Source organism: Diadema antillarum, unplaced genomic scaffold (assembly GCF_040938485.1).
Source record: "Diadema antillarum isolate AM-2024a unplaced genomic scaffold, OU_Dant_1.0 seq00000951_RagTag, whole genome shotgun sequence".
Lineage (NCBI taxonomy): Eukaryota > Metazoa > Echinodermata > Echinoidea > Diadematoida > Diadematidae > Diadema > Diadema antillarum.
The window spans coordinates 20370-46274 of NW_027271799.1; the positions used below are offsets into that span (position 1 = coordinate 20370).

At 39.3% G+C, this 25905-nt stretch overlaps 1 protein-coding gene across 1 annotated transcript in view; it reads right to left on the reverse strand.

Moving 5' to 3' along the window:
* Window positions 1-1786: 1786 nt before the first annotated feature.
* Window positions 1787-25905, reverse strand: part of LOC139741750 (diacylglycerol kinase delta-like) — a 114698-nt gene continuing 90579 nt past the window's right edge. Inside the window, exons 8-24 of the mRNA XM_071652335.1 lie at window positions 21528-21667; window positions 20215-20454; window positions 19712-19811; window positions 18341-18752; window positions 17476-17604; window positions 15635-15823; window positions 10623-10679; window positions 8994-9114; window positions 8422-8532; window positions 6997-7198; window positions 6400-6513; window positions 5734-5868; window positions 4935-5062; window positions 4152-4359; window positions 3372-3612; window positions 2608-2750; window positions 1787-1909 (exon numbers count right to left, since the gene is read on the reverse strand). Of these exons, the coding sequence (XP_071508436.1) occupies window positions 1787-1909; window positions 2608-2750; window positions 3372-3612; window positions 4152-4359; window positions 4935-5062; window positions 5734-5868; window positions 6400-6513; window positions 6997-7198; window positions 8422-8532; window positions 8994-9114; window positions 10623-10679; window positions 15635-15823; window positions 17476-17604; window positions 18341-18752; window positions 19712-19811; window positions 20215-20454; window positions 21528-21667 (2793 nt within the window). The remainder of the gene's footprint in view (window positions 1910-2607; window positions 2751-3371; window positions 3613-4151; window positions 4360-4934; window positions 5063-5733; window positions 5869-6399; window positions 6514-6996; window positions 7199-8421; window positions 8533-8993; window positions 9115-10622; window positions 10680-15634; window positions 15824-17475; window positions 17605-18340; window positions 18753-19711; window positions 19812-20214; window positions 20455-21527; window positions 21668-25905) is intronic.

Genomic DNA, 25905 nt, shown 5'->3' on the forward strand with positions numbered 1-25905 from the left:
GCTGTTCGTAAATCTGAGACACGTACAGACACCTGACATAAATTATGTACCATGATTTCTATCTTACCAGTATACACATAAACATCTACAGTTTTCTCACTGTACTCATTCAAAGACGTTTGTTGCACAAAAAATTGACAGTCAAGAAGAGAAGAAACAAGCAGACTTCCGCTCGGGCTTTTCGAATTTTTTACTACCGTGTGCATCACATGTAGACATGCCCATGACAAGGCAAGACAATAGCTGACATAAAAGATTTTGAAACATTAACACGCATAGCAGCATTGAATCGTTTCTTGGAGCGAGAGCACGCGATTGGAGTGATGGAGTAGTCTTGTCACAGATGAGGAAGATGAAGCACAATCCGCCAAAAAAAGAAAAGAAAAAAAGCAGAAGTTCCATCCGAAATCTTCTCCTTAAAAATGGATATTCACAATCATCATATAAAAATCAAATGCACCTTGATATGATTAAAAAATAAATAGATACACCAAGTCTTACTTTCATTTTTATAGTAAAGACAGAACTTTGTATCATGGACACATATCCTCTTTATTCTAATCTATAAACGAACATTCACTCACAAATAGTTCTGCATTTCAATCTACAAAATGGACTAAACATTTGCTATTTTCACATTTATCTACAAAAGAAGAAGACAACAATAACTACCGCTATAATACACATACTTTGTTTACAACTGAAGGACCAGCCTCCATTTAACATGTTTAAAGCTCTTCAAAAAAAAAAAAGGACAAGAACAGTTTTTTTTCTCTATGTACAACTTCCATCTGGTGAAAAAAAAAAGTCCTCATCTTCTGGTAGTTTTTTGTCATTATATCCACACCCCAGAGCAAGAACAAATTCTTTGCTCTCCAACTCTGAGCAACTCATACTCTATTACTTTTTACCCTCTGTTCCCTATCTAGCCATATCAATAAGTCACATCTATAATTCATTTCTTTTCCATAATGTGATGTTCATCAATGGGTACAGTCTTTACTGCCACACATCCATACTCCAAATGCTCCTGGTCCTGCCAAACAATGATCCACAGCCCACATCTTTCCGACTCATGTACACTAATGTCATCTTTTGTTTCTTAATCTCAGAGTCCAGAGTCTCTTTGACATATTTGTACTTCAGAGCTCCATAAATGAAAGGAAAAATATGGCTTTGACTTTAAAAAGAAAAATACATACAAATTTTCTCTCAAAAACCACAGAAAAAAACTTCCTGGTTTTCTCCAAACAACTTCCTGATGATCATATAATGGCAATACTACGAGACATGATAAGAAGAAATCTCAAAAACCTCAAGACTAGTCACCTGATACCAGTCACATGATCATTTTTGTAAGTATTCCTCAGCCAAGGGAAGAGAAAAGGAGTATCTTTGTAGAAGCAGATACGTAGATAACTGAGGCTAAAAGTTTTCTGCTTGTTTATTCAGTTAATGAATGCATGAAGTTGTGAAAACTTGGAATGAATATTTAGTGATATACAGGTTGTATATAATAAATCAATATCCCTGCCAATCTTGGTGGAGACAAAAAGTTGAAGAAACCCATTTGGACTTTGAAATATCTCAGTCCCACCTATAGGCCATTTTGATGGAATAGGAATTATTAGGGGTAGAAATTAAGTGTGTTTGAGAACATGAGTACAGATCACTGCTGACAGTGGGCTGGCGGATGTCTCTATCGTTCAACGATTGGTTAAAGGTGAGGGTTAAAGGCAAATGAGATGGATGCTTAGTCTCCGCCCCCCTTCAGCCTTTCATCCAATCACATGACGGCGCTGCCTGATGGCCCCGCCTCCAGCAAGCTGTGCTCTATCTCCCGCTTCTCCAGGTCCTTGATAGCTTGCTGAATTCGCTTGATATGACCAACTTTGGTTACTCCAATGTCCTAAACAAAACAAAGAACACACACACACACACAAATTAAGAAACTACATGTATGACAAAACTTGGTGACATAACAGTTTCATTCTTGCACATCATTCACTACCTTGGATTATCATGCTGGCACAACAAAACTAAGTTTTCATTGACTAATTTTTCATCTCTAGTGAACTTAGGTAGTGTCAGATTTCTGTTTTCTTTGTTATTTGTTTGTTTTGTTTTTAAAGTTGATGATTATGTGTCATTTTCTGCTTTATGTCCATATTTGCCCTAAAACTTTGCAATTTTTAAAACAAAACAGATATACATGACATGAATGTATTTATATTTTACTCATATTGAATGCATGGCACTTGTCTTTACTCTAGATTATGTATGTATGCATGTAAGTACAAGTATGTATATGTCAACCTATCAATCTATCTATCTATCTATCTATGTATCTATCTATGTATCTATCTTTCTTTCTTTCTTTCTTTCTTTCTTTCTTTCTTTCTTTCTTTCTTTCTTTCTTTCTTTCTTTCTTTCTTTCTTTCTTTCTTTCTTTCTTTCTTTCTTTCTTTCTTTCTTTCTTTCTTTTCTTTCTTTCTTTCTTTCTTTCTTTCTTTCTTTCTTTCTTTCTTTCTTTCTTTCTTTCTTTCTTTCTTTCTTTCCAAAGAGATAGGTTGATGGTATAGCTAATGAGTTGTCATCACATAATACCTTGAGGTCTCTCCTCTCGAGGCTGAGGAGTTCCGAGCCTCGGATGTCGTTCCTGATGAACTGGTCCTTGTACTCGCCCAGCGACAGTCCTTCTAGCCACGTCCCCACCTCCTCCACACTCCACTGCTTCACGATGCCCTGACCTGGGGTTGGACACACGAGGGAGCCATGCATAGAGGCATAAGAAATCTTCGTGTGGCTCAGAGTATTACTGATGAAACTGATGCATGACTTCTGTATCCCATATGTACATGAATGACAAAGCTATAACACAGACCAAGTCCACATATACATTTGTTACTTTTATCATCAAAATTGTCCATAATATCAGACATGACCAATTAATAGCACTGTTTTGTGTCAGTGTGGGAAAACTGAAAATTCCACAACATTTTACTTCCTATGTTGTGATTGGAGAAGAAACTTCTACAGTTCTGCTTGTTTGATTTTGTCAATCAATCAAAAAGTTATTATTGTAAAGCAAGATGTTTTTGCGGAATGAAATTTTCATGAATTGAGGCCGACGGCCTTTTCGCGGCATTCAATGCAACAGTGCACACAAGAACTTTCAAATGCATTTTAATACTGCAAATCTTGGCTCCTGCGAAATTTGCAAAATTAAAATGCATATGAACATTCCTAGTTTTACAGTATGAACGGGTCTTTCCATTTTAAATTGTTGTTGTTGCACAGTACTTTTTATTACAAGCACATTGAGGCATGCCGCTTCGCCACAGAGAGACTTATACAAATATTGTGCTTACTGCTTGACAATGCAGACGACGACTTGTATTCCTTCTTCGTGGGCTTCTTGAACCGCGACACCATCGGGAGCTTGAACTTGCCCTTGGTCCTCTTCCCGTAGGCGTCCACAGGGAGGTGGTGCTGGTGGGGCTCTTCCTCCACGTAGCTCACGGCGCCCTCTATGGTCGACACCTTGCGCAGCTCGTTGTCCACCGCCTGGATGTCGTGGTTGAGCGCCTCCAGGATGTTCTCCGGCAGACGCTGTCAGGATGAGATGTGGAAACAGTGCATCAGTTACCATGGAAACTGTCTGTGCATACAGTGTGGTACTCATTGATATTAACAAAATTGCTCATTTCTTATTGAAGACCTCTAAGTACACAGACTATCTGCATTCAAATTTCATAGCCTTCTGTTTTGCTTGCAGCGTGCAACAGTATAAACATGCAATACGAATATCTGAATTTCAGTTAATCATAAAACATGGATGACACAACTACGAGCAATGGTTGTGGGTAATACTGCTGAAATTCTGCGAGGAAAAAGGTTTAACAAAAGGTTTCCACTACACAATCAGCATTGAATGTCACTGGTGATTCACAAAAATTTCATGTCGCTAAAAAGGCCATCGGTCCAAAGTTTCATGCCATGAAGATTTCTATCTTTACAGTACAAGGTACAGCATTTATTGCAATTTCAGCATTCATATGGGGGTGGGAAAATGGGGACTTGAAGTTTGCTTGGGAACATTTCGGCACACTACGTGCTGCTAGACCTGGGTCAAAAATGTGTTTTCTCACCAGTGCATAGGCCTTCCTAGCCATGAAGAGACTGCTCTCACTGTATAGGTTCCGGGCGCTGAGGACGACCTCGTTCAGCACCTTGCGACTCATGCCCTCCGTGGAGCGCTCCGTGCTGAACAGCCGCTCCTGGCATGCCGACGTGGCCATGGCCCGGTGCAGCAGCTCTGATTGGATGGGGCTGCTGTGCTGGGCGGCGACCTTGATCCTGCATCGACCAATGGAGAGGAAGTGGTAAATAGGTTTCAAAGTTTTGTCTGAAAAATCTACCCATGTGCATGTAGAAATCTAGTGACTTGCGATGAATATTGATTGCGCAAAATGATATCAATGAGGTAAAATATCACAGTTAAACGCAAAATAGACTGTGCACACACACTGTTGTACGTGTGATCAATCTCACATAAACAAACAAACAAACAAACAAAAAACACGTCATTACCAAAAAGCACTGCTTTTTAAGATGACAATTATTTCTGAAATACTATACCACCAGAAGTATTTGTGGAATGAAACTTCATATCACATATTGGAGCTCACGGTCTTTTTCCCGGCATCAAACTTTCGCAAATTGGCACTGACATTCAATGCTTTGTGTAGACGAATACTTTTGCATGCATTTCACTTTCACGAATCTTGGCTCCTTGCAAATTTTATGAAAGTTTCTGGTTTTACAGCATATAGACAGACAGACAAATAAATATATATATATAGAAGGAAAGATAGTTAGAGAGAGACAGAATTCAATGCAAGATAAAATATCACCTCTGGAAAGAAACTTACGTGTCAATGAGCTGTGTGGTTGTGCCACAGAAGTGCCTGACGATGTCAATCTCCTCGTCGATAAGGGGCTGTAGAGGGCGCTCAACTTTTCTCCTTTCCGTCCACAATTTCAGGGTGCTCTCAAATTGCTGGTAAGGCCAAAAAAGAAAGCAAGTCAGCATGATTGTTCAAACACTGTCATTTTTACTTGGAACAAGATCAGTGATTCTTTCAATACATTCAAAATTTTCTTAGTTGTTATACAGCTCACACAAATTAGTTAAACATTAAATAATGATTATTGATACTTGGTACAGTAATTCTCTCTCGTTTCTTTTTTGTTGTTGTCCAAGAATAAAACTCTCGATAAAGATGGCAACTGCCTCACTAACAATGACCAAGTACTACTTCCACAGATTCTGATGCTCAAGGCAAAAAGACAGTGGAAGTAACATACAGAGAGATACAAAAGGATAATACAGTATAATAATCTCTTTGTCTGATGAAATATATGGTCCTTTCTGGTCCCATTCTAGTCTTCTTTTGCGCTGACAAGTCTTCCTAGACCTCGGATACAGCAAATATATCTTTATGTCTGATGGAAAATATAGTCCTTTCTGGTCCCATTATACAAATTTGTAGTCCTGTTTCATTTGTGTACAAAGTCCTGCTTCTGTTCCTAGACTTCAGATACAGCAAATATATCTCCGTGTCTGATGGAAAATACGTGTACAGTCCTTCCTGGTCCCATTATACCAATTTGTAGTCTTGTTTCGTTTGTGGACAAAATCCTGCTTCTGTTCCTAGACCTTGTTTGTACCTTGTCTCTGACCAGCATCTGGGCCCTGTTCTTGTGTAGGATCTTGACCAGTCCTGGCGGCTGGACCCAGGCCTCTCCGTCCACCTGGACCGGGACCCCCTCTTCACCGAGAATCGTGATCTTCACAACCCGGCACTGGAGAATTGTGAGACGGACAACACTACATAAGTAAACTCCGACCTCCCCATAAAAACAACAACAAAAGTAATCATGTCACATATGCATGTGTAATGAAAATTGTTGAAATTGTAGAAACTAGCCATGAGTATCATATTCATATATATTATGTTTGATTACATTGATAAAGAATAAGAATTGTATATGATGCCATACAAAGAATAAATCAATCAATCAAATCAAATCAAAAGGTCAACAGATTTGAGTTTTGATATTGAAGTCATATTCTGAGAAAGGAGATTCTTGACTGCCTTATAACGATATATGATTTTACCAAATTGGATGTTACTCTCCTATTAAATTTAATGATATTTTACCTAATCTGTTGGAATCTGAGAAAAGAAAGATGCTGTTTTGTTTTGTTTCTTTTTTGGTTCATTCTGTTTTTTGTTTTGTGTTGTTGTTGTTGTTGTTTTGTTTTTTGCCTCATAATCCACCCCAGACTCAAAGACTGGGCTACCCCAAGGTCTCTAGGCCGATGGTACTCACCTGAGCGATCCGATGATGCTGGAGAGTGATCATTCTAGAGACAGCCATCTGCATCCCACCAAAGACTGCCACTACCTCCAAAATCTTGTCATCAAACGATGGCGCCGCAAAGGTCTGGAATATGGAGCAAGAGACAATGAATGAATGCTACACCAACACCACAAGTGAATGTATATCTGCTGAGGAGAACTAATCTCATGACACATCAACTATATCAAAAGAAGAAAAGACGCATCAACTTTGACTTGTGACTACTGATTAAAACTCAATGAGTCTTATAATCTGACAGACAAGAAAGGACTTCAGGAGTCAAAAGAGACAAACTTGTCAGAAGGGCTGTCTTGCGGAGTCCACGTGGTTCACAGTTAAAATGTGAGATTCAAGCTCGATAAATGATACTGCAATCAAAGATTGAAAATTCAGTGTGTTATTCATGACAGCAGACATCGTCCTCCTCCTCCTCCTACTCCGCCTCCTCCTTCTCTTGATCTTCCTCCTCCTCTTTCTCCTCCTCCTCCTCCTCCTCCTCCTCCTCTTTCTCCACCTCCTTTGCCTCCTCCCTCTCCTCCACCACCACCACCACCACCACGCCCTCACCTCATCCTCCTTGGTGGTTCCCCAGAAGTTGGCCCCGCCCATGTAGCTTGGTATATTGAGGACGACGATGCCCTGCAGGCTGGGCAGCGGGATGCGCTGGCCGTCACACTCCAGCTGCACCTTCTGCTCCAGGTTACGGTAGGTCCTGTGTACCAGCTCCTTTCCACCCAGCATGCCGTACCACATCATATTCTTGGTGCGACTTCTAGAGGGGGAGATGACCAGAAGAAGAACCCGCCCACCCCATACCATCATTTTCCTTGCTCTTGGGTGAGGTTTTGTAAACCAGTGACACACACACAAACAATATGCATATCCTTGACTGATACTTGAATAATGTTGGCATACAAGTAAATAGCATGCATGTAGGCTAATCCTGGTTGAAATTGGATCTCTTCTTTATTTTCATTTTTGTTCACTCATGTCCCTATTCATGAATGCAGCATGACATAGACATAAAGATGCTAGGAGATTTGAACAAGTTCTTACCGAGTGGCATGAGATGAGTTTCTAATTTCCAACAAAATGTGCAACACACATTCATTAAGATTTGGAAAACAACCTTTCAACTTGCATATCAAAATCATAATCATTATTAATCAAATCATAATTACAAGATGCCTTGTTGCATCTTACAATTTATGAGCAAATGATATCAAATAAATGAATACACACTCGACCTTGGAATATCAATATACCTTCATTGTGCTGGACTTATGATATAAGCATGCCTACTTCATTATCTTCTTTCTCCCAAACAAAAGCCTAAATAGAACAAGCAAATAAACGAGGGATCAAAACAATCCATACTTATAACATTTTTCTTTTTACCTCCGCCAAGGGAGGAGGTTATGTTTTCGTTACCGTTGGTTTGTTAGTTAGTTAGTTTGTCCGAGTGCAAAATAACTCAAAAAAGTAGTTAACGGATTGGGATGAAACTTGCAGGAAAGGTTGAGAACGACACAAGTAACAAACGATTAACTTTTGGTAGTGATCTGAGAATTTTGGGGGAATTTATGAAGGATTTTTGGTATTTTGGCAGGAAGGGTCAATGAACTTGGGAGTTCAGGCTGTGCGTATTTGATGTTTACATGCGCGCACTAACATGCGTGCTTTCTGTTAGGGTGAGGCGCACCGCGCAGCGAGGGTTTATGACGTAACAAAGGCTTCTATGTTGGGAAGGGCGATTTTTCAGCATGTAGACCTATGGGTAGAAATAACTGATATCTATGGAGGGTAGAGTCCAAAGATCTTTTCCCAATACAGTGCAGTGGTTGAGAGGAGAAAAATCTCTTTGGGAAGAGCAAGATCAATGGTGGAAAGTAGCTAGATATCTACTTGGTGGAGGTCTGCGCTCTCAGAGCGCTTTTCTAGTAATTTATATGTGTCTCTTTTTTTTTTGACCCCAGGATAGGAAAGACTGACCTGCATTTCTCAGGATGCTCTTCTCTCTTGTTGTGGAAATCCAAACTAATCTTTGCGTCCAGACCGATCCCGAAGTAATTGTTCATCACGCAAGACTCCGAGTAGCCCTCTCTGCAGGGGGAAAAAGTATAGAAAGACTTTGTGTTGTATTTGTGGGATGAAGAAATATTATCTCAATTGCCTTCCACTTTGAAGATTGAAAAAAAGGGTAAAAATAATCAGCTTCAGTACCCAAATCATTCAAGATACAGTGAGTGGAGGTGGAATAAGTGATGTTAAATATGAACACATTTAGAGTAACGTTCAGCATTCTCTCATAAATTCTTTACTGAATCTACTCACATTCCTCTACCCTTAAATAAATAAAACAAAACAAACAAAACCAATCCAACAACACCGAAACATATACACAGAAGAGGGTGTCTTTCCTTTAACATTCATTACATTAAAGACAAAAAAAAAGAAAGAAAGAAAAGAAAGAAAAACCCGCAGCCGAAACCCCAAACTACTATCTAGTTGGTAATCAGTGTACCACAGAGGATGCAGTTGGTACCAATCTATGTTGTACTTACACCACATCGATGTCTTGGTCCATGAGTGGGGAGGCTGCGGCGCAGAGGGCGTCGGCGTTGGCCAGGAGAACCTTGCTGATGATTCCCGCCCCGCTCATCCCCCCGGCCAGGGTCCCTATACCTAGAGGTGAGAAGAGATGGTACACAATCAATCTACCGGTGCTTACTGGAAGAAAAATAAAATTTAATGGATGTGCACAGGTAGGGTTCCGTTGATACTGTAACTCCTTCTTCTAGTAAAGCTACATATTAGAAAACAATGATGCCAACTGATGTCTTTTTTAATAGCTGGTGGATATTGCTGGCTAACTGATTGGTATAATGTTACAGATTTACCCACTCCCACTATGAAAGCAAGGTAAAAATTAAAAAGGAAAAACAATTAATCATCTTTGGTGACAAAAATACATATGGCTGATGATTTCAGTATCCTCTCAAAGGGATGATGTAAATTTGTAATATAACAGAAGTGACCTGAAATTGTGCTTCCTCATATTTCTCAATTTTCCCTCCTAAATATTGGCAAAGGTCATTTTGGAAAAACTTCATTTTCAGTGCTTGGACTTTATTTCACATCTCAAATACATCATCATCCACAAAACTTTAGATTGCTTCTTGAATCTATATACGTGTAAGAGTGCGGCAAAGTCATTTGTAATAGATATTGCCCCAAGCCAAAATTGTCACACCAAATCCAAGCAGTCACCGTAATGAGACTGTCATGAGCCCATACAATATAATCTTTTTTTTTTCTTTCAAATGTTCATTCTCTTTCTCTCTTTTTCTTTTACAGCAATCATATAGGGCTTTATAGAGCTACTCCACATCATGTTCAAGATGTTTTCATCAATATTACGCTTGAATTAAAAAAAAAAGTTATGGTATTGTACAGATTTAAGCTTCTTCCTGACACAGTGATCAGTAACAACCACATGAGCCAATCAGACATGAGAATGAGATGATGTCATCACCTAACTAGTTTCCTGTTGACTTGGACAATTTTCTTTCACCCAAATTTCCCGTGAGGTAATGACATTATTGCCTATGCAAATTTGTGTGTGGTTTCAAACACTCCTACTATTTACTTAAAATATGATATTTAAAATCCAATTCTTTTTTTTTTCAATTTTACATTTGATTTCAATGACACCTTAAATATGATTCTGCTCAATTCAATTTACTGTTTAAGCTGTTATTTTCGTGAATTTGGCGAATCACAGTTTGATTGCAAATTTAACAACATGTGAAAATGTCGCAATGCACTAGGGTAATAGTGCAATTACGATAGCATTAGTATCAATTTGCGAAAACAACATCTTGCGAAAATGTCTTTGAGCTCTTCATTCGTGAAAATATCTGTATGCAAAAATAACAGCTCATACAGTACTCTACTTGTCAAAGTTGGCTCAAACATGGCTTGTAATTGGACCTTTATGGACACAATTCTGGGACATCAAGATAAAAATGGGGCATGGAATAAAGGGTCACTTCCAAGGGCTGCTTGCTGTGTCTTGGCCTTTTTTGAGGGGTGGGATTCCAGCGGGGGAAATGAAGACGATAAAAACAGGATAAGAGACGAAGCGGGAAGGCATATTTTATCAAGGGGATACTGAAAGCGAAGTTACTTACTCTTGCTTAGCATGGGGTTAGTTCGCCCTAAGCTTGGTCCTAACAATGTGTCTAAACCTGGAGGTAGAAAAAATAATAACACAAATGTCAAGACCGGGTGAATCATAAGGGCTCTTACCCTTCATCGTAAATCAATTTTCAAGTCATAGTTTTGAGAGATACTGGTGGTTTTGGGCTTCAAAAGTGCTATACGGTTACCGTACATGTAACCTTCTTCCTTATGGACGAGGCACATTATGTAGAGGAATCAACAAGATATCAGCATATTTTACTGTATCCTTGTAACAGTAAATGGTCTAATACTAGCTTTAATCTCGATACTCTGGATCATGAAGTATAATCAAAATCACACTAATACATAGATATTGGGATCTATTACTCCATCTTTATCTTTTATACCATTTCAGAAGCACTGAAGTAGCAAGATATGAATATGTATTTGACAAAAGAAAAAAAAAATGCCCTGAAAGTAGCATAAAGTCACAAAACAGCAACCCACTCTGCTTATCAGCTTTAAAATCCCGCTTAGGGAAGGATTGAAATGCAATTGGATTGGCAAGCAGTTTGGTTAGAGCAACCCAAAATATTTCAAATCATTCTGCAAATTAAAAAATACAAAAATAATAACATTTAAAAAAGGGTGTGGTATGTGCATGAATATTAATGATTAAAAGAAGGTGTTCTTTGCTTGGTAACAGAGCAAAATACATAAAGCGATGCCGTACATAATAAAGCATACATGACCGTGAGTAATCACTAGAGTGCAAGCTGTTACAAGGCAAGACAAAACAAAACGAAACAACATGACACAAATACCTGGTAAAGTTATGAATACTACTGTTGCTGTTAAAGTGCATATACACCACATCCAAGGCAGCTAGCCACGACTACCACCAGACTAATAACAGTGAAACGACCCATGGGGACATGAGTGCAAGATATGACACAGCATAGCAAACAAAACAAAGCCAACAGGAAACAAAACAAAACAAAACAAAACAAAACAAAACACACCCAGACTAACTCACTTGCAAAAAGCATTGCCCTGTCTGTACCTACAACTGCTCATTATTTATACCACACAATGATTGAAAGACATGTCCATTATACAACTCTTTCACATAACCCTCCAGCTCAGCTATATTTTAAAGCACAATGCACTTGGAGATTTGTATCATCTTGTACCTGAGGGAAAAAAAAGTCTAGAACAAGCCTACTTCCAATTTTTTCATTTTCAGATTTTTTTTTTTAAGTCATGAAAAACAAAAGGAAATTCCTAGCGATCGACATGACCATGTTAAGATGAAATACTGACAGTTACATGGTTATCTTCTTCTTTATTGTTGTTGTTATTTGCCCTATCCTGCTTAGATTCTCACTAAATATGTAATTCTAATAGAGTGAGTACACTCTAAACAACTTTCCCTTCAGGTCAAACTCTTCCTTAGCAACCAGGAGTTGAGATTCTTTCGCAAACAAAGCTGAGCCGCTCCTTTTCTAAAGAATGGTGATGATTACAAATATCTATCCATACACCTACAGTTTACTTTCCACAGAAATAGAAATGTATTCCTCTGTATTCTCAAACTGGGAACAGTGGCATTTATAAACAATGCAGCATGCAACAAGCACAGAACAGCGTACTGGGCACCATCTAGATACAGCATGAAAAAAGACCAAACAAACTTAAGCGCCTCCCCTTTCATTCCCCCCCCCCCCACACACACACACACACTCATTCTTTGGTGTATTGTCTCCCGATACTACATTGATATGTTACAATCTTGACCCACACAGGTATTCACCTGACAGCGTCGGTATTAAACAAGAAATTATTCGGAAATTGTTCATTATTCAGCCAAATTATTAGGAACAAAATGCAGGAGACCGAAATCTTAAGCAGAAGTTTGATTTTGATGATGGCCCCAAACAGTATGTATGGTTTACTGATTGTTACAAGTCATTAGTTGATAGAACAGAGTTCTTGTAGCTCCACACTATATGTGACCGTGCACCTCAAAACGAACATAAAGTCGCACACACTGATTTTGCGTGAGGACTGAAAATAAGTGAAATGGGTCAACCTAGCCGAACTTGACTTTTTCATCTTTTCTGAAAGAGCGGATCTTCTTTTACATCATGCTAAATTTTTGCATCATAAAACGGGCAGGAAAGTGTGTTTTTTTAGCAGTTTATCTCGAACATTTTTGGTAGAATAGTGTGATTAGGTGTGTCTTTAGAATCCCTTTTTCATTTCTGAAAAACCTTGTCCACACTCTTCACTTTCAACTCTAAAAACTTTTGAAAGGATAGTGCTACTGCTTTGAAAGTTGGCATTAATTTTGAACAGAATGTGTTAATGAGGCATGCGTAATTTCAATTTAATCTGATAATCCCTTCATTGTTGTTACTCTGGTGGTTTACTTCCTGTTGTTTGTCCCATTCATCGCACAGCCAGCACGGTTTGGTAAAGATTAAGCGCTTGAATAGACACTGTACTTCAGAGCCTCTTTTCTCAGTTCACACTTTTCCTGAGTTTGTGCTTTCTTTCCAATATTTAGATAGGTTAGGAGAATCCATTTGATTTGAGTTATACATCATTTTAAAGCTTAAAGTCTGCTCTTTCAGAATATGGTCTTAACTAAAAATTCATGTCTAGCGACTTTTTGTTTGTTTTGAGGTGCAGGGTCACATATATTGTGTGTCCCAGGTCCCGTGCATCACTAAGCTGTGACATACAACTACGCTCTGATGGTTTGGATAAAAGTCACTCACAAGGCCACGCTCAAAATCCAAATGTTTTCCGCGATCTTCAGATAGATCAAAGTTGGTAAACCTCAAACTTCAAAACACTTCGCACACATCCTTCATTTTATTTGTAATATGACTTGATAGAATCCTCTGTAATATCACAGGTGTAATTTAGAATGTGTTAGTACAGAGAGAATGGAATATATACTGTGGTACTTTATAAACACGTGCAGTCAAACCAGCGAGATCTCAGCCTCATCTGAAATTGCAATAATCAGAAATATTTCAGAGAAATAGCTTGCTATGCTTCCTTGAAGATGGTGAAAGTACATAAATGCTTGAATTACTAATAAAATATATTTTTTGTTTTGTTCTGGAAATCAAGACCAAGAATTAGACGAGTGCCCAAATCTGCATGAATGGAATACAGTCACATGATTTTGCATTTGTCGCACAGGATGGTACGGAAACAGCTGATCACCATGCAGTAACAAAATGACAGCAAAAGAAGAGAATTGTGACCGGGGTTCGGGTCTTCACAGCAAAAAGCAGACTGTGGTTGTTAGTTATCACGCACATAACAAAGACGGCAACGACAATCTCGTCTATCGAGAGGCAGGCTGCTGTGATATTGCTCTGTTAAGAGGATGGGGGGGGGGGAGGGGATGGGGAGTTATTGGGTTAATAGCTGGTGGTTTGCGGTGGGTGGTGGTGACGGGTAGGTGAAAGGGGGGTGGGGGATGTGGGGGTAGTGTCATTAGGGGATAACATATGGACTTGCCTGGCAGGACGGATATGTTTTCCATACTGCCAAATTTGTGCGAGAGCCCCACGGGGCCCGTCCCCGCGTGCGAGGACAGCGTGCTGCCGTGGCTGATGCGGCGCATTCGGAATGGAGACCGGGGCGATTTCAGACCGATTCGCTCTACGAAAAGAAAAAGTGGTTTTGTTGTTGTTGTTGTTGTGGATGTTTTTTTTTCTGTTGCAGCTTCTGTTGTTGTTGTTGGAGGCAAACATATGCAATCAAATGCCATGTCCCATTAGAACCATATCAGATACCTTGTACAAATGTGAATGTATGCATTCACATGCACACACACTTTCATATATCCCTGCATAACATTGCAGAAGAATGCTTTATATTTGAAAAAATACGAAAAAATAATCTGAACTTTCTGTTGTTAGTTGACATATTGGAATTCAAACCTTGTGGAAATTTGTTTCTGTCATCAGTTTTATGTTTACAGTCATTGATTCTTTTTCTCTCTTCTTCTCATGATTTGTTTGTTTGATGTCTCTACCTGTTGAAACAAATTGCTCAAAATATTGAAACAAAAACACAAGACTTTCGGCCAGTGCATTGCAGCAGAGCTGTAGAAGGAAAGGAAATGTAATATCTGCTTATTTCAACCCAAAATGAGTGTGGCTGCAGTGGAACTCATAAAAGTGCCAAAAGTTTGTCACTTGTGCATTGCATAGAAAATAATCGATATGCTCCAAATAAAACAACAGAGGCCAAAACATTGACAAGTCAAATATAAATCAATCGGTGATCTCAAACTGAAAGTCTCACGTCGAGTACGAAAAAGTGAACAAAAAACCAAATTTTATGCAGTCCCTCAAATCCAAAAATTCTGGGTGGTCCCATTAAAGAAATTACTGTCTAATATGCCACACATGATTTGTAAACTTGTTAAACCACAAGGTGAAACCATCAAAATAATTGCATGAGGTGAAAACCTTAAAAACTGACAGTGTATTACTGTCAATTTTGTGTTTAAAAACAAACAAAGAAACCCAAACAACCCCCCTCCACCCAACTCAATCAAGACTCTGTTCCAGGGATATAAAGTTCTGTCACGTTGCAGACTATCACTTCTGGAAACATGTTTTTTTTTTTCAAATATCAAGTTTGATATCTGTCATAACTTCCTGTCTGAATTACAGTCTAGGAATGTTTTGCAAAATTGTGTGAATCTATGAATGAGAATGTTGCTGCCAAAAAGTTGTAACTCCACCATAACATATCATCTAAAATATTCTGAATTCCCAGAAGCAGTCTGCGATATAAAAAGTACAAACACGTGTGTGTGGTACATTTCATCAAACGGGTGCATGAAATGAATCACTTGTTCAAATTATATGTCATTATACACCGATGTGATTTTCATAAATTTGTATACACCCAAAATTAAATCAAATGACAACTAAAGATGGAGAAAACTCAAAACTTTGTCTAGTTTTGGCACCGCAGGCCCTACCGGCTTTCTTTTTCTCAATCTTGGCCTTGGTGGAGGAAACGTAGATGGAGAAGGAGGGCCGGGTGCCCGGATGCCCTCCCTTGACGGGCTCCGAAGGGTGTTCAGTAGTGATCTGGTCCTCTTCCTCATTCCCGTCGGAGATTTCGAGGTCGCTAGAAGGCGTCACTATGGTAACGTGAGGCTTGGTGCCTAGACATGTTGGAAATAATAGGTAAAGATATATCGCTACGGCGACTGATATGCCTCCGTCATAATGCATGGTTCTCCTAATAGGTCTATAGTACAATGTCTTGACAATGTGTGACGACAGTTTCACACAATTGGCAAAATATTAAAATGACAGGTTTGCCACAAATGTGCTGAATGTTCACTTTCCTAGAACTAGGTTCAATTGGATGAATGATTAAAATGTCAGAGTGCAGGTATTTGGGGGGCTGATGATTTTTACTTAACTTTTGACCCTTTTATAAGTTTATGCATTGAGTAATGTTTAAGGTATTGATAAAAAGTATAATTTCAGTATCAAATGGGAAAATAGCATTATCTAAACCTGGCCTTTGACCTTTGACCTCACAGTTCCAAAGAGAATCACTGTTAGGTTGAAAATGCATAAATATGTAAGTTTCATGATGATACCTTGAGTTACTTTTGAGATATGGAGGAAAAAGTGCAATTCAACACTTGACCTTTGACCTTTTGACCTTTGACCTTTTGGCAAGAAACTTCCCACAGAATATATATCGGGTAATACATGCATACATCAAGTTTTAAAAAAAAACCTTCGGGCTTTGCATAAATATAAGGAAAGTAGTGATATTTTGAGGAGTTGACCTTGACCTTTGACCCCCTGACCTTTGAACCATGACCCCCAACTTCCCGAGATAATCACTGCCCATTGGAACAAGCATATATACTAAGTTCCATGAAGATACCTTGAACCATTTGCAAGATATGGAGAAAAACATGAATTTTCAACCTTTTTTTGCACAAAATAACCTGTGACCTTTGACCCCGTGACCCTAAAATCCAAACAAAGTATCATCCCCCCAGGATATACCCTCATACCAAGTTTGATGTAAAACCACCTCACGGTTCTTGAGATATCGACAAAAACAAAACGGGACGGACGTACGTACGGACGTACGGACGGACGGACGGACGGACGACCCGAAAACATAATGCCTCCGGCCACTTCGTTGGCGGAGGCATAAAAAGAGTGTGTTGAGAATCAGATGCATTCAATGGTACGCTGTATGCACATATCAAGGTTCAATTCGAGATCCTTTGGATATTTTGCAGCAGAAAATCATTGTCTTGTCATAATCAGAGTGACACCTCTGACTTTCACTGCCTAACTTCTACTAGAGAAAGATTCAAAAAAATTGTAATACTCTACTGTTAAAAATCTGCTATAGATTCTGCAACTACTTGTGAAAGGCTTTTGAAATTTCTGCTGCAGAAAGAAACAATTATAATATCTACAACAACGGGCTCAGATTAAAGATAATTTTTCACTCTTACCCATATATCACTCTCAAAGAATAGTACATTGTACAAATCATAAAAAAACAGATTACAGAAAGAGCTCAGAGAAATGTGAATTCTGAAATGCCATGAGTTAAGGCTGACATAATATGAATTGCAAATTAACACAGGATTATTTGGTTCATTGCTTGTGGATATAATGAGTATGCAACATATGTAACTCAAGTGTAGGGATTGATAGAAAGATGGATGGATGGAGGGATGGATTGAGGGATAGATGAAGGAAAGAAGGAAAGGAGAAGGGGCGAGGTGGAGGTGAACAGAGCCGTGGCTGTTTATTGGTGACAATGAGGGACTCTGTGGCAGCAACTCACCTTGAGTTGTGGCTGTCGTGGCGCTCGTCATGGCCGCCGCCGCGGTGGCTGCTATTGCTTGGATAGTCTTTGCCTCCTGCTCCTCCGTCTGTGCGTTTTGTTCGTCGACGGCTGCAGACGACAAAGACAGGAATGGGACGAAGGAATTGAGCAAACCCATTTCCCGCACAGTTGCATTGGATACATTTGCTCTCCAATTTGCATACTCGGTAAACTTGGCAGTATGTCGGAATGACTCAAATCTTTTGTACCATAAACTAAGAATCTGATATTTTATCTTACACAGACGAAAGCAGTGTACTAGTAATTCATCCAGGGACGCCGACCTTGTAAGCAGTATTGCACTACGCAGTTGACATCTCTGTTCATTGAATCCCTGCATGTTCTTATTGGATATACACAAAGATATGTGTTCTGTAGTAGCTGAATGAATAAATTCTCGTGGTCGTATTTCAAAGGTGCATTCCTTTAGTCTGGTTATTACAAATCACATACTCTTTCATAAAACTGATAAGAAGCTTTGAATAATGAGCATCTTTATAGAGGTCAACACCTTCCTCTGCAACTTCATTTTATTGCAAGAAAAAATAGACATAGCGTCTCTTCAATGATATTTTCCCATTTCTCTAGACATATCCACTGTCATGTCACACAAAGAATTTATTCAATTAAGACTCTAAAAAGCATGTTCAAACTGGAAATGACACCTTGCAATTATGTGTGTATTCCTTTGCTTTTAAAAAGGTTCATTGAAGCATTATGTCCCTTCACTGGGCAGCAATAAATATCTACTTACAGGATAAACTTATCAGAGATTTCAATAACTAAATATGCACATGCATCTTACCTTTCTCTGTTTGTTCAATGATCTGCCGCACCGCCTTTTTGAGGCTGTTCGCCCGAGACATGAGGGCGTCCCGGGGTTTGAAGACACGGGAGGAGGTGGAGGGGCCCATCATCTGCTCCAGGGTGTCGCCATCGGCAACGCCTTCTTTGCTCTCGGACACCTCCTTCTCGTCCTTCTCCTGCGACTCGTCCAGGTGCTTCTCTGAGCCGTGGGAAGGCTGGCGGCGCAGGCCACCGGCACCGGCACCGCTACCGTTGGCACCAACACAGGAGGTGGTGGCTGCAGTGGAGGTGGCTGCTGCTGCCGCTGCAGTGATGATTGGGAGGATGGTGCCAGGGGGCACGGGCGTGGCTTGTGCTTCAACTTTCAAGGTCTGGAGCAGGAGGTTCAACTTTTCGTTCAAGAGTGCACACTGTGGAGATAAAACACAGTTATGGTAAATAGAACATACATACACACTTATGGTAAAATAGCTCTAGAGATAGATAGATGGATGGATGGACAATCTAAACTTTAAACAATGCAAGTAATGGTGGAGGAGGGGGTACGGAGAAGGTAATTTGCCTGTTGTTCTCCCAAACTTAAAATTTGTAATGGTGATTACACCAAAAAGATTTACAAATCATGCCTATTCTATATTATGTTTACATCTGAACTTACTGGGGGAAAAATTAGATATAATTCAACCGTTTAGATCACTGCCATAAGTGGGATGCTCTTAGTCAGTGCTTAGAGTTCTTCGCTCATCAAGAAGAACATCTCCTGCAGTTCATATCACTTCCATGTCAACCCGCAAGGATGGTTACGTAAGTCGCTCACAGGAAGGAGGGATGGTAAAACATTTTCTGCATTCTTTGTTGACAATTCAGTCTGTAGAATGTATTCAGCACAGGGCGAGACATCAAAATATTCAGTGGAGGGATTGGTGGGTGCAATGGTAGTACAAACTTTCATGTGCCTCCGTAAAGACAGATCAGAACCTTCAAAGACTATTTACAGAGGATCGTATGTTTATTGCTAACCTCCACCTGTCTTTGGACTGATGAATATTACTCTGTGATCTAAAAAAAAAATGGCTTCAAGACTTCCCTTTGAGGTCACTGTTCTAAAGTTTCTCATTCAATGAACAGCTGGAAGGAAATACTTTTCAGATAAATACAATGAGTTGAAACATTGCAACAGTTCTGACCTATAACACTCTCAGTTGATTGATAAACTATCACGCTGCCTGCCAAGCAGAAGGGCCCTAAGGCTTGACGTTGTAAACTTGCTAAGGCCCTTCTGCCGGGCAAGCGACGATCATTCTGTTCAAGAATAAGAAACTAAATCTCTTCTCACCAGTCGTTTTGTTACTTTGATTTGAAAACTCACCTTCTCTTTCATAATCTGTGCATCTCCTGAGTGTGAGCCCCCTTCTTCGTAGGCCTGACCAATCTTCTCCACAAAATCCTTCACGGTCTCACACAACACCCTGTGCATCAAACAAATAATAAACATAATGATAAGAACTGAGTATGAATAATTGCAATTCCTATTCCCACTTGTCACAACTACACATTTTCTCCATCAACTTTTTTCCCCCACAAATTGTTCATTGTCTCCCATAAAACTCTGTAAATAAGTTATAATGCAAGTAGAAAAAACAAAACAAACTCAACAATGCGTAACATTGCAAATCCTACTGACACTTGGAGCAAACACAAATTAACATGCGCAGGACTGTGTAGATCAGTCTCTTGATCATCAATTAGGAGTGGAAACTAAACGTTCAAGTATATCTCCTAAATTGCTGATCAGTGTCAAGTGCAGAAATCTTGATGACAGTAATTATGTTACGCCTCACTGCAAATTATACCCACTTCGCTGCTACTCACTTTGCAGACGAGATGACCTCCGTGTTCTCGTCCGAGTGGAGGATCTTGGCGAGATGCGTCGCCACGGAGTCCTCGTACTTCATGATCATCTCCTTCTCCCTGTGACCCTCGCTCTCCCCCTCCATCCCGCCCTCCTCCGCCGCCTCCCGCTCACTCTCAAGCTTGTTGTCCCCTTCCCCTGTACCCCTGGAGGGGCCCGCGGAATGCTCAATGGGTATCTCCTTGGTCCAAATACTCCACCTGGATGGGAAGACGGAGGATAGGAAAAAGACGGAGAGAGAGAAAGGGAAGACGGATAGACAGACAGACGGACAGTCAGATAGGTATACAGTGAGACAGAGATAGTAAGAGATAGAGAACATGAAAGAGAGAGAGGTAGAAAGACAGATAGATAGAGATAGAAAGAAATAAGACAGGCAGATGGATAGATAGATAGATTGATAGATAGATAGATAGATAGATAGAAAGATAGATAGATAGATAGATAGATAGATAGATAGATAGATAGATAGATAAATAAATAAATAGATAGATAGATAGATAGATAGATAGATAGATAGATAGATAGATAGAAAGATATAGATAGATAGATAGAAAGATAGATAGATAGATAGATAGATAGATAGAAAGATAGATACATAGATAAACAGATAGATAGATAGATAAATAGATAGATAGATAGATAGATAGAAAAATAAATAGATAGATAGATAGATAGATAGATAGATAGACAGATAGATAGATAGATAGATAGATAGATAGATAGATAGAAAGATAGATTAGGGAAAGAGAGATAGAGAAAGAGAGAGCAATTGAAAGAGTGAGGGTTGCATTATACATCTGAGATAAACCAACACTGTCCCCAACACAGCAATGTCCAGCAGGCAGCAAATGCAATGGGTTGCTGAGAAAATGGTAGTTACAACATAGCTTGAAAAAAAAAATAGCTCTTTCAATATTACCTCTCACAATATCTATCTGTGAAGCTAAAGGAAAACCATGATATAAAAATCTGTCTGTGCGATTTTTAACCTTCATTAATGAGACAGTTTCTATACTTTCCTGTTTTCCTCCAAAAGTCCTGCATGAGGACTTGCTAGTATCATGCATCTCTGGGGATCCGATAAATTTCATGGTACTAAGAATATGAAACATACACAACTATAACATACACTGCTGGTGAAGAGACTGATGCTTTCCATATAAAAGACATACACTTAGGAATCAAACAACAAGATTCTACACAAAGTTTTCTGCTCTGGCCATTGAAGGCATTGTTGCTATGGCAACCGTTTCCAAAGAGTTAGTCTCACCTGTCCAGCATTTTTGTGCTAGCTATCTCTAACTTCTCCAGGATCATCTGCAAATTAGTATCATCATCGCAGGCCGTGCCCCACCCTAGCACACGGGCCAGATCATTGCCTGTACCCAGTGGAAGAACACCGATGCGGCACTGCAAACAGAGAGAGAGAAATACAAGAACAGATTATATCTCACAAGTTAACTGGAAGATGAACAGAAAATAGAAAAACATGCAGTGCGGCCAGAGAGAGAGAGAGTGGGGATTGTGAAAATAGAGCAAAAGTGTGCGGTAATTCAATGCATTCTTGCCATGAGCATCAGAAGGGAATGCTTAGAGGGAAACAAAGATGCAGTAATAAGAAATGGTGACGTACAAAACATCACTTCCTTTGGCCAACACAAAGATACATTATTGGCAGAGAATTGAAAGATACAAAGGAAAAAGAGAGCATTAGGAGGAGAATGAGGGAAAACACTAGGAGCAGAGGAAAAAAATTCCACCAACGCAAACAGGATGAAAATATAATGAGGATAGAAATCTTTACAATATGTGAAAGATGAAATCATCTTCTGGGAAAGACAGAAAGAGTGATAGATAGATAGATAGATACATCCTTAAGATTACTGTCTGGAATTCAGAGTGATTTTTAAGTGGACGAGGGAATGTAGGAAGAGATGATTCTCTGATTGATGTCGACTGATTGATAGAATGTAACATAGTTAACCCGTTGAGGACGAGTCCCGTGTATACTTGGGCAGATGTCTATGGAAATGTGTGTTGTAGCAAAATCAGTCCGTCCTCAATGGGTTAAGGGACAGGAAGCAATATGATAGACAGAACACGTCATCAATGTGATGAAATGTCATTTTTCGGATGTAATTAAAATACCAATGAGTATTTAAACTCATGAAGACAATTGTAGATACGCTGTGTTAGACAGAAGGATTGATTGAAATGATTATATCTAGACCGCACATCTGAAGGAATATAGGGAGCATTGTAAGACCCATTTTGTAAAACCGTCTGAGCGACAGTTGTTTGGCCGACGGAAGTACCAACCTCCCATCTGTGCTTGATATTAACAATTACAGATACACATCTGGGGAATTGAGTTTGCATACCACAGCCTAGCTCCAGACACAAATAACGTTCAGTAAGTGCAGTAGACAGTTCACTGCTGGTGTGTCTGAGAGAATTAGTCTGCATTCCACAGACCCATTGCAAATGGTTCATGTAGAGAGCCAGGTCCTATTTTTAGACCAGTCCTTCAGTCTGCGCCCAGCAGGTGCAAACTATTCATTGCCACTGTAAATCTACATTGTATGTCTGCAGCGATGTCAATGGCATTTCTTAAATCAGTGAGTACTCCCCGAAGAGGTTAAACAGGAAAAACTCTTTATGGATTTCCGGACAGGAGGGGGAACTGGACCGGAATCAAGGAAGGGTGGGGGGGGGGGGGGGGGGGGTATGGATGTTGAGGGGGAGGGGGTGGAGCCTTATTGTATGGCTGAAAAAAGCACTAGGATTTCTTATTGGGTTCAAAATGAGGGCAGCATTGATTAATTCAAGGTTTAGGCTGAAGGGCTCTGTCTGCCCGCTGTTGGAGTGGAAGGACCAAGGCTGTAGCCAAGGCCACTGTGCATCATACCCGCTGAGGTCACAGCTGTTTTGGGGGCTCTTGATCACTACTAATTGGACAACCAATATTCTCTACTTCAAAACATGACTTGGATAAACAGAAGGCTAAATGGAAGCACAATGATACACCAGCACTACAGGGCCATTCATCATTTCATTCTTTTCCTACTCCAGTGTTTCAATTCCCTATTCCAATATCCCTGTTTGCATTTCGATTCCAATTCCAATTCCAATTCCTGTTCACATTTCCAGTTCAAATTCCCTATTCTAATATCCCTGTTCCAATATCCCTGTTCCAATAACCCTGTCCACATTTCACAGGAACCTCCATCCTCTTATCAGCAAAGGATAACTTCCCATGAGGTGACTTTGCAAATTGGCTTGTTTTACAATGTGTTCAAGTGTGCATCATGATTTTCTTGTTGTCAATTTTTTTTTTCAAGACATCAAGGACACGTCTATGTATGGATCATTAATGGACAGAGATGTGTAAATATGATATACATTGTCAATCTCTTCACACATGAACTTAAAACGCATGGTATGACTTCAGATACGAAAAGGGAAATATTCCGCATAATCTTGAGCGATTCAGGATTACCTCAATTGGTGTGTTGCATTTTATCTGAGCAGGGTGGGAAACAAAGGGCTGCCCATACGTACAACTGTACTTCACAAGGTTTAACCCGGTGAGGACAAGTCCCAAGTACATGTATACTCGGGCAAGCATCTATGAGAAATGCATTTTGTAGCAAAATCAAACCATCCTCAACGGGTTAAGAGAAGAACCACTACACAACTCCCCTTCTGACAACAGCAATATATTCCTGAATATTTGTGCTAGAAGTGGACGTTCAGATCTTCAACATCAATGCTATCAATATGCGTAAGATAGATATGAACTCTAAGCTTGTCATGCTAATGGAGATAAAATAATTTTGCAAATATGATTAATGAAACATTAATACAAAGTACAAACTATGGCAAAAACCTCCGCGTAATCATGATTTAATCTCTTAGAGCTAACAAGTAAATGCAAGACAGCTAATAGGCAACAGTTGCTCCAAATTCTCAATAAAGTTCCTACATCTCCACACTTAATCAACTTTTGGCCTCGTCCAGGCGCACCCACGCATATGGAAGAAACTCGGTTATTTGATTACCCCCTACTAAATAGCCAATATAAATGGGAACTAATTAGATTCAATCACAATGATAAAGCCAGGGTCGACTCCCTTGCACTAATTAGGCTCCCCCCAACCCCCCTTGCCGGCTGGTTGGCTGCTTGCATGCTGCGAACCACCGTAAACTCCGAGTTAGTAATAATCGAATTGCGCGCATTGCGCAAGACGAACCGGTAAGTGCACTCCCAGCAGGGAGGGAGACCGTTGTCTGCCTGGCAGCAAGTGACTTCCGCTGGTTCTCTTGTCTAATTACTTTCTGTCCCTCCCCGTCCTTCAAAAGAACTTTGATTCTGTTCTTGATGCTGAGATGTGGTATATGATGTAATTTTGGCTGTTACAACACATATGACCTTGGAGTGACCTTTGCAAACCTTTACCAATTCTAATCTGTTTCTTTGTCTACCTCATTTCAATCAATATATACATACTACTACTACTACTACAACTACTAATGCTAATAATGATCATAATGCCCTACCAGTATGAGAAATGAGAAATACTGTTATATCCCCTCCCCAAAATCGCACTTTGTTGTGGTACTGTGCTCTACAACTTTATTGAACAATGATGATGATGTTGATGATGATAATGATAATAATTATAATAATAATAATAATAATAATAATAATAATAATAATAATAATAATAATAATAATAATAATAATAATAATAATAATAATAATAATAATAATAATAACAACAACAATAATAATAATGATAATGATGGAGTCTGTTAATGCACCATATCTGTCACCCAGTGGCACTCTTGGTGCAAAAAGGTACTTAAGACCTCCTCTCACATTGCTTCATTTGGAAAGAGCCACAATTGAACAAAAACACACAGTTAATAGAACAAAAATGCTTCAACACTGTACATGTATAGTTATATTGTTATGTGTATCTGCCTATCCATCAATCCACATCTTATCCATTTATGTATTTGCATTTCTCTCTGTCTAGCTCTCATTTTCTTTACTTCAATCAATCTATCTGTTTATCAATCAAATTAGTCTAAGACTCTTATCTTTCTCTCAGTAAAATCTAATTATTTTGTAATTGAGTTTGCATGTGACATATCAGTTTATTACCCAAGACTATACCTCGCTACCACATGAGAAATGATTTCAATCTCATTTGGTTTAAATGAGTGGAACACATATCTTTACAATGCATGGGACTGCATCAGTGCTTTGAGGCTTCACAGTTGAGTACTGATATGTGGTTCAGCATGGTGGTGCTATATCTCCCCAAAATTTTACTCCCAAAACAAACATTTTTATTATTTGCTACTTTTGATTTATTCCAATCACCATGAGATAAACACTTTAAAGTTCTCAATGTATTCATGATGCACTCTAAACAATCACAAATGTGTACATGTTTACCATATCGTACTATAAGCAAATGTTTTAAGCCATTTTCTATAGGAAATCATGTTTATTTGCTTTGATGATCAAGTTTTCATTGCAGATCTCAGTCAATGTTTAGTTTGTGACGGTTATTACCATTGGCCCAGATTGTCTTTGATTAAATAAACCACACCTGTATTATTTCTCACCCCCTTTC